We start from the raw sequence: 9,497 nt of genomic DNA on the forward strand, positions 1-9,497 counted from the left end.
GAACATTTGTTGTTAGCTTGGTGATGATTGCAGAAGTAACAGTGAGGCTTGAGTCAACCAGGCTGATGTGAATATTGTTACCAGAGAGCAGAAGATTGATGTTGTCTCCCTGATGTTTTCTGTTCTGTCTGAATCTATCTGCAGACTGATGTTGTCTCCCTGATGTTTTCTGTTCTGTCTGAATCTATCTGCAGACTGATGTTGTCTCCCTGATGTTTTCTGTTCTGTCTGAATCTATCTGCAGACTGATGTTGTCTCCCTGATGTTTTCTGTTCTGTCTGAATCTATCTGCAGACTGATGTTGTCTCCCTGATGTTTTCTGTTCTGTCTGAATCTATCTGCAGACTGATGTTGTCTCCCTGATGTTTTCTGTTCTGTCTGAATCTATCTGCAGACTGATGTTGTCTCCCTGATGTTTTCTGTTCTGTCTGACTGTGTCCTTCTGGTTACTGATTCTGAGACTGTTGTTTCTGTTCTGTCCCCCAGGAGTGTTGTGTCAGCAGAGAGGAGACCTGAGGCTGTGTGGTGTGGCCATCCATGTTGCCGTCCTCCCTTTATCTCTACCATCCTATCCTCCTCCCCTCTTCCTCCTCTTCCTCCGCCTGCTGCAGAGAGTGGCCCAGCTCCCTCTCTCCCCCTGCAGTCGTGCATTTCTGAGCCCCTGCCCTGCCTGACTCCTGCCTCCCCCTGCCCTGCCTGTCCCTGCCTGCCCTCCTGCCCTGCCTCCCCCTGCCCCCTCCTGTCCCTGCCTCCCCCTGCCCCTGCCTGACCCCTGCCTCCTCCTGCCCTGCCTCCCCCTGCCCCTGCCTGTCCCTGCCTCCCCCTGCCCCTGCCTGTCCCTGCCTCCCCCTGCCTCTGCCTGTCCCTGCCTCCCCCTGCCCCTGCCTGTCCCTGCCTCCCCCTGCCCCCCTGTCCCTGCCTCCCCCTGCCCCTGCCTCCCCCTGCCCCTGCCTGTCCCTGCCTCCCCCTGCCCCTGCCTGTCCCTGCCTCCCCCTGCCCCTGCCTGTCCCTGCCTCCCCCTGCCCCTGCCTCACCACTCACCTCCCCCACCATGATGGAGTTGGGGGTGTGTCCTATCTGACAGAGGAGTGTCTTCTACAGGCCACGCCCACCTGCCTTGGGTGCTTCATTGAGACCCGGGACCCCGCCCCTATCCATGACCCCATCCCTATCCATGACCCCGCCCCTATCCATGACCCCGCTCCTATCCATGACCCCGGCCCCACGACTCCTGACCTTGACCGCGAGGCAGGGCTGGTAAGCCACCAGGACTTGGAGGCCACTTCCTGTCCTATCTCTGACATCCGCAGCATCAATATCCCATGTCTGAGCCAGGCTGGGGAGGTCATAGAGGTCCTCGGGGAGCCGCTCCTGCCAGACCAGCTTCTCAGCTTCTCCATGACCAAAACCTGCCACGCCACCGCCCTCACTACCGCCCTCGTTACCACTAACGACAAGACAGGAGACAACAGAGAGAAGACAGAAGCAGAGGATCCCACGACCAAGATTCTGTATGAGGGCCTCCTATTGGACAAGATGAACAGAGAGGAGGACCTCCTATTGGACAAGATGAACAGAGAGGAGGGCCTCCTATTGGACAAAGTGAATGTGGAGGAAATGCTGCTATTGGACAAGGTCAACGGGGGGGGAGTGTTGCTATTGGACAAAGTGAATGGGGAGAAGGTGCTGCTATTGGACAAGGTCCCCAGGGAGGAAGTGTTGCTATTGGACAAGATGAACAGAGAGGAGGTCCTCTTATTGGACAAAGTGAACGGGGAGGAGGTGCTGCTATTGGACAAGGTCCCCAGGGAGGAAGTGTTGCTATTGGACAAGATGAACAGAGAGGAGGTCCTCTTATTGGACAAAGTGAAAGGGGAGGAGGTGCTGCTATTGGACAAGGTCAGCAGGGGGGAAGTGTTGCTATTGGACAAAGTGAACAGAGAGGAGGTCCTCTTATTGGACAAAGTGAAAGGGGAGGAGGTTCTGTTATCGGACAAGGTCAGCGGTGAGGAGGTCCTTCTGGCCAATCCGGGTCAGGACTGGGGTTACTTCGAGTCGTTTATCAGTGAGTCCAAGATGGAGCTGCTGGACCTGTGCTCTAAGACCGACCTGTCAGTCAACCTGTTCTCCGAAGACGACGTTGACAACCTGTTTGACGACGACGACGAGGACTCAGCTCTGAGCAGCGAAATGTGTTCTCTAAAGATCCGCTACGAGTCCTTCCAGGACAACATGAGAGAGAAGACCAACGTCCTGCAGGAGGACACACAGTTCAACTTCTTCCCCTCTGTCCTGGTCAACTGTGCCAAGAGGGAGGAAGGAGGAGGAGGGGGGAGGAGGATAGGTGAGGAGGGTAAAGCTGAGGAGCTGAGCCTTGTGGTGGGGGAGGAGGGTGGGAAGGTGGGGGATGTTAGTCCCCTAGTGGGGTCTCAGGGGTCCCAGGGTTCATCCCTCTCCTCCCCCTCCTCTGTCAACTACTTGCTGGAGTTCAGAAATTCAGTCGAGGAGGATGCGGAGTACAGCGATGAGTCCTCCTGCACCTCCTCGGACACCCTGCAGGAGGTGCAGCCGGGCCAGAGGAGGGGAGGAGGAGGTGCGCCCAGGGGTTCCAGGAGACCCTCTGACCCTCTGGACTACGGCCTGCGCTCCAAAAGGAAGGTCCACTACAGTGACGACTACCTGTACGACGTCGACTCCATCGACAGCCACGACAAGACCGAGAGAATCGCCACGGAGAAGAGAGAGAAGGTTCCGGCGGAACAGAGGGAGGAGGATGTGGACTGGTGCCCCAAGAAGAGACGGAAATTCTCCCGGAAGGAGCCGCCAGTCATCACCAAGTACATAATCATCAACCGCTTCAAAGGACAGAGACGCATGTCTGTGAATCTGGGCAGGCTGGACCCTGCCGGGGACGCTGCCGTGAGCCTGGACCCTGCCGGGGAGAACCACTACTCCTCTCTGTCTCCACTGAAAGACTTCTGGCAGGAGAGGAGGAGGGAGTGGGAGGAGCAGCTACGGCTGGCGTCCAGAGATAAACAGCATCTGAACAGGCGCCGCCACCGCCCCTTTAGTTCCATGCACCCCAAACGGAAATACAAGATAGCCAACAGGCTGTGTGTCCAGAGGATCCCCCAGACAGGGGAGGGATCAGCAGCAGCTCAGGACTCCGGTTCTACCCCCTCTGTCTCTGATCAGGCTGTTACTACAGAGGAGGGGGGAGGGGGAAGAGCATCATTAGAACCACAGGACATCACACACACCGGAACAGCCAAGAGGAGCCGCACCCAGGAGAGAGAGGAGAGGGATGGGAGGAGGACGGGAGGAGGGAAAACAGGGAGGATAAGGAAATTCAAGAGCCAAGCCAGGCTGAGCAGTAACAAGACCATGAAAGAGGGAGGAGCAGGTGGAAGAGCGGAGGGGGGGAGCGTGATGAATGGAGCGGTGGATGCCTGTACTGCTGCTGATGCTGGGGTGTTAACCAACCAGGAGCCTGCTGGCAGCGTACGAGTGGCAGACATCAGCTCTAACACACCCAGCCCCCCTTTCTCCTTCCTGGATCCCACCAACCAGCAGACATTCCCCTTCACCTCCTCCTCCTGTGCCTCTGTCCTCATCTCTTCTGACCAAGCTGTACCTTCTGGGGAGAGGGAGGAAGAGGTGTCCGTGATCCCAGGGGGGTACCTGCAGACCCTACTAGATTACTCAGACTCCTCCAGGAGGGTAGGTATCACCTACTACCCCCAGCATCCCCCCACGCAGAACTATCCCCCGGGTCTCTCTCTAGAGGAGAAACAGCACCCCAGGCAGAACTATCCCCCAGGTCTCTCTCTAGAGGAGAAACAGCCCCCAGGCAGAACTATCCCCCGGGCCTCTCTCTAGAGGAGAAACAGCACCCCAGGCAGAACTATCCCCCAGGTCTCTCTCTAGAGGAGAAACCGTTTTCCTCCCTGCAGCTAGTCCAGAGCTGTGTCCTCTCCCCTCCCTCCGAGTCAGAGCTCCAACAGTCCCCCCAAAACTGTCCCAGCTTCCCCCCCTCCATGTGGAACCACCAGCCCCATCTCTGCCCCAGCTACCCCCACAGCCAGGGGGGCTTTGGCCCCGACACCACTCTCCTTTCCAGCGGGTTCCTGCCCTTGACGGACGGCCTGCCTGGGTCGGGGTCTGGGTCGGACTACAGCCAGCAGGGATCAGAGACTGACAGACTGCTGTACGAGAAGAGTTACCTTGTGGAGGGGGACGGGATGGGGCTGCAGGAGCTGCAGGTGTGTCAGTCAGGTGTCTGTCTGGGGCAGGTGCAGTACCAGCGAGGCTCTCTCTGCTCAGACCATGGGTGTCTGATCAGCTATGACTCTGTGGGCTCCTTGTCTGCCTGCTCCTCCAACTACAGCTCTCAGAGCTTTGGGGAACAGCGTAAGGGAGGAGGGGAGATGGAGGAGAGGAGAGACAGCTACCTGCAGCACTGCAGCCCCACGGTGTTGTTCCAGCAGAGCCTGGAGAACATGGGTCACCCCATCACCCCCCTCAGAGAGTCCTCAGACCTCCTCGACATTTCAAACTTCACCCCCGACAAGTTCAGACACTCCTCCCTGTCCGAGCTGTCGCCCCCGGAGACCCCCAACCTCTCCCCCCAGGTGACGGGGTGGGAGATGAGGACAGGAGGCAAAGCCCCGGAGTACCAGGATCATGTGACAGGATGTGACATCAGCAGGGAGGCGAAGTGGAACTGTGACATCATGCAGCAGGCGGAGCAGCACGGGTTGGAGGGGCGGCCCTCATTCAACGGAGAGGGGGGGAAGAACACCCGCTCTAAGAGGAAAGCAGGTTATAAACAGGCTGCAGCGGCGGCAGGGGGACAGCAGGGGCCTAAGAGAGGCCGGGCCCCCAGAGCATCCAAGACAGAGAAGGTGAAGATGCCTAGACAGAGCCGCTCTTCTAAGAAGATCAAAGCCATGCTGGAGGGGAAGGCTGCCAAGGGCCAGGCGCAGGCAGGGGGGAACCTTCAGCCCCACAGCCACGGTAGCACTGGGGACTGGTCTGGTAGCAGCACCGGGCCTAGGGGCTGGTCGGAGGGGAACACCAGCCTGGGGGAAGGGGAGGAGCAGCAGGAGTTTGAGGAGCCATCCAACATCCTGTCCAACATTGTGTCCGGCATGGCGGAGGTCCAGAGGTTCATGATGGAGTCCATGGAGCCTCAGTGGGACCCGCTGGAGGGCGACCTGCCGCCCGACACCAACAGCCTCAACATGAAGACCCTCCACATCCTCCAGGGGAGGGGGGGCAAGAAGGGAGCAGGCTCCGTGGGGGTCGGACGGGGCAGGAAGGCCAGGGGCAAGGTGGGGAAGAACCAGGCCAAGTTTAACACCTCCCACCCCATCTTCCCCCAGCTCGCTCTGGGCTGCAACATGTTCGACAAACCCAACTCTATTAGCCCAGGCCCCACGCACAAAAAACTGTACCGTCACAAGACCAGTGCCAAGTTCCCAAACATGGAGACTGTGAAGGGCAAGCGAGGGGGAGCGGAGAGGAACCCAAACAAGGACTTGGCCCTCATGGTCTCTTTTGAGAAACTGAGGTAATATTTTGTTATCTGATGCTGTTGCCCTCCCTACCACCCCCTATCTCCGTCCACTACCTACTCAGCTCCCCTTCCTCCTCCCACCCCCTATTTCCCCTCACTACCTACTCAGCCCCCTTCCTCCTCCCACCCCCTATTTCCCCTCACTACCTACTCAGCCCCCTTCCTCCCCCACCCCCTATCTCCCCTCACAACCTGCTCAGCCTCAAGTCCCCCAATACTAGATCAGCCCCCTTCCTCCTCTCACCCCCTATCTCCCCTCACTACCTACTCAGCCCCCTTCCTCCTGTCACCCCCTATCTCCCCTCACTACCTACTTAGCCCCCTTCCTCCCCCCACCCCCTATCTCCCCTCTGCTTAGCCTCCCGTCCCCCAATACTAGATCAGCCCCCTTCCTCCTCCCACCCCTATCTCCCCTCACTACCTACCAGCCCCCTTCCTCCTGTCACCCCCTATCTCCCCTCACTACCTGCTCAGCCTCCCGTCCCCCCACTACCTGCTCAGCCTCCCGTCCCCCCACTACCTCTCAGCCCCCTTCCTCCTCCCACCCCCTATCTCCTCTCACTACCTTCTCAGCCCCCTTCCTCCTCCCACCCCCTATCTCCCCTCACTACCTGCTCAGCCTCCCGTCCCCCCACTACCTGCTCAGCGCCCACTCTTCTCCCAGCACCACTGATGCTGCAATGCTAGAGCTGCATGATGACTACATTACCCAGACTCCCCCACTTCCTTTATCCCCCTGAAGAGGACCGTAATATCTGCATGAGAAACATTCTTGTAGTTCTTCTTTACAAACTACGTATTGAGTGATTGTGTCCAGCTTTATTGAGGTTTGAAACAAACTACCATGGCTGTTTGTTTCTGCTTTGTTTTTTCTTTCCTGGTTGTTTCAGTTTTTGTCAGAAAAAATATGAAGCCTTTAAAACAGTTTTATCTTTTGTAGGAACTGTGTTTTGTTTGTGTATTTTCTCAGTGAACTTTGCTGGACTAAGTTGTGTATTATCTCAGTGAACCTTGCTGGACTAAGTTGTGTATTATCTCAGTGAACCTTGCTGGCCCGAGTTGTGTATTATCTCCCTTCTGAAGGAAGGTAAATACATGCTTTCAGTGACCTTCAACCTCCCCCCGCCCCTCTGTTTCGTAGGCAGAATATGGCCGTCTTGTTGGCGCTGTCCTTCAGATAAACACTGCCTGGCTCAGTTCAAGAGGAAAAACTACAACCCCCCATAACACCCCTCTCTCTTCTGAGCCCCTCCCCTTGTATAAACCCAAGACATCTTCAACACAAGATGGGACCATTTTTGTATCGATAACATATCAAATTAGCATTTTGTCTTAATTTTCTTAATTTTGGAATGAGCTTGTAATTCTCCTGTTCTTTACTGTTCTGTTTCTCCTGGAGGTTTTTAAAAGGAGCTGGTCGTTCTAACGAGACATTTATAGATGTTCACTGCTCCGTCCACTATCAGAGTATTTTTGTCTATGTTGTTGTACAGCTCCATGCACTATCTGCAAAAAAATGATAATTATTTTAATCTTCAAAATCAATGTGCCAAAAGGTAAAGATGATGTCTTATATTTATACTGACCAACAATATAAACGCAACATGCAATATTCTCAAATATTTTACTGAGTTACAGTTCATAGAAGGAAATCAGTCAGTTGAAATCGATTCATTAGGCTCTAATCTAGGTATTTCACATGACTGGGCGGGGGCACAGCTATAGGCCCACCCACTGGGGAGGCATGCCCAGCCAATCAGAATAAGATTTTCCCACAAAAGGGTTGTATGCTCCCCACAGACATCTGTGGAATTTTGTTGTGTGAAAAAACTGCACATTTTAGGGTGGACTTTTATTGTCCCCAGCACAAGGTGCACCTGTGTAATGATCATGCTGTTTAATTAGCTTCTTGATATGCCACACCTGTCAGGAGGATGGTTTATCTTGGCAAATGAGAAATGTTCACTAACAGGGATGTAAACAAATGTGTGCACAACATTTAGAGAAATTAGCTTTTTGTGTGTCTGGAACATTTCTGGGATCTTTTATTTCAGCTCATAAAACATGGGATCAAAACTGTACATGTTGAGTTTATATTTTTATTCTGTGTAGAATACAGAGACTATAGAGTATAGATGTATAGAATACAGAAACTACAGAGTATAGATGTATAGAATACAGAGCGGATATTGGCTGTTTCGTTTTCTTTATCCATTGTGAATATCGAATGCTCTGGTTGGCTGGCTGCTCACAGAGGTAATCATGTCAGATAGACAGCAGAGTGCTTCATTCCATAGTCATGTTGTATCAGGACGTTCAAGTTGTTGTATTACTGACAGCAGTGAGTTGTGTTGCAGCCATGCATCGATTCAGAGGGCACGACCTCATCACAATGTAAAGCATTTAGGAAGGAAATAAACTATTGGGATATACACTAGTAGAAATCAATGAAAGCATTTCCAGCAGCTACGACTCCTATTGCCATTCCATATGAGCTGTTAAAGGGGGTCAGCACCACTTCATTCCATATGAGCTGTTAAAGGGGGTCAGCACCACTTCATTCCATATGAGCTGTTAAAGGGGGTCAGCACCACTTCATTCCATATGAGCTGTTAAAGGGGTCAGCACCACTTCATTCCATATGAGCTGTTAAAGGGGGTCAGCACCACTTCATTCCATATGAGCTGTTAAAGGGGGTCAGCACCACTTCATTCCATATGAGCTGTTAAAGGGGTCAGCACCACTTCATTCCATATGAGCTGTTAAAGGGGTCAGCACCACTTCATTCCATATGAGCTGTTAAAGGGGTCAGCACCACTTCATTCCATATGAGCTGTTAAAGGGGTCAGCACCACTTCATTCCATATGAGCTGTTAAAGGGGTCAGCACCACTTCATTCCATATGAGCTGTTAAAGGGGGTCCACCATTCCATTCCATATGAGCTGTTAAAGGGGTCAGCACCACTTCATTCCATATGAGCTGTTAAAGGGGGTCAGCACCACTCCATTCCATATGAGCTGTTAAAGGGGGTCAGCACCACTTCATTCCACCATTCCATATGAGCTGTTAAAGGGGGTCAGCACCACTTCATTCCACCATTCCATATGAGCTGTTAAAGGGGGTCAGCACCACTTCATTCCATATGAGCTGTTAAAGGGGTCAGCACCACTTCATTCTACCATTCCATATGAGCTGTTAAAGGGGTCAGCACCACTTCATTCCACCATTCCATATGAGATGTTAAAGGGGTCAGCACCACTTCATTCCATATGAGCTGTTAAAGGGGTCAGCACCACTTCATTCTACCATTCCATATGAGATGTTAAAGGGGTCAGCACCACTTCATTCTACCATTCCATATGAGATGTTAAAGGGGGTCAGCACCACTTCATTCTACCATTCCATATGAGATGTTAAAAGGGGTCAGCACCACTTCATTCTACCATTCCATATGAGATGTTAAAGGGGGTCAGCACCACTTCATTCCACCATTCCATATGAGATGTTAAAGGGGGTCAGCACCACTTCATTCTACCATTCCATATGAGCTGTTAAAGGGGGTCAGCACCACTTCATTCTACCATTCCATATGAGATGTTAAAGGGGGTCAGCACCACTTCATTATACCATTTATTACATAACATTGCGTTGTATTTGACTCTTAAACATTCTCTATCAAAACAATGATATCTCAGACACTGGATGAGTCCCAAAGGGGTCAGCACACTTATTCTACCATTCCATATGAGCTGTTAAATGGGGTCAAAAGTACCACTTCATTATACCATTTATTAATAACATTAGTTATTTGATACTCCACTTCTCTGTCAGATATGAACATTCTCTATCAAAACAATGATATCTCAGACACTGGATGAGTCCCAAATGGCACGCTATTCCCTATATAGCCCAATGGCC

General features: G+C 52.8%; 2 protein-coding genes across 2 annotated transcripts; both read left to right on the forward strand.

Annotated features, from left to right (window-relative positions):
* Positions 1 to 986: 986 nt before the first annotated feature.
* Positions 987 to 3,893, forward strand: LOC112238223 (neurite extension and migration factor-like). The gene has a single exon (XM_042326178.1). The coding sequence runs from the start codon at positions 1,399 to 1,401 to the stop codon at positions 3,877 to 3,879; it is 2,481 nt and encodes an 826-aa protein (XP_042182112.1). The 5' UTR covers positions 987 to 1,398; the 3' UTR covers positions 3,880 to 3,893.
* On the forward strand, positions 3,881 to 7,467 carry LOC121846963 (neurite extension and migration factor-like). Its single transcript, XM_042326177.1, has 2 exons — positions 3,881 to 5,572; positions 6,720 to 7,467. The coding sequence occupies exons 1-2, from the start codon at positions 4,038 to 4,040 to the stop codon at positions 6,757 to 6,759; spliced, it is 1,575 nt and encodes a 524-aa protein (XP_042182111.1). The 5' UTR covers positions 3,881 to 4,037; the 3' UTR covers positions 6,760 to 7,467.
* The last annotated feature ends 2,030 nt before the right edge of the window (positions 7,468 to 9,497 follow it).

Source organism: Oncorhynchus tshawytscha, linkage group LG08 (assembly GCF_018296145.1).
Source record: "Oncorhynchus tshawytscha isolate Ot180627B linkage group LG08, Otsh_v2.0, whole genome shotgun sequence".
NCBI classification, from domain to species: domain Eukaryota; kingdom Metazoa; phylum Chordata; class Actinopteri; order Salmoniformes; family Salmonidae; genus Oncorhynchus; species Oncorhynchus tshawytscha.

Bases quoted from the DNA above. Each gene is read 5' to 3' on its own strand.
- LOC112238223 (XM_042326178.1), top strand. From the start codon at position 1,399: ATGACCAAAACCTGCCACGCCACCGCCCTCACTACCGCCCTCGTTACC.
- LOC121846963 (XM_042326177.1), top strand. From the start codon at position 4,038: ATGTGGAACCACCAGCCCCATCTCTGCCCCAGCTACCCCCACAGCCAG. The intron at 5,573-6,719 runs GTAATATTTTGT...TCTGTTTCGTAG, and splicing joins GTCTCTTTTGAGAAACTGAG to GCAGAATATGGCCGTCTTGT.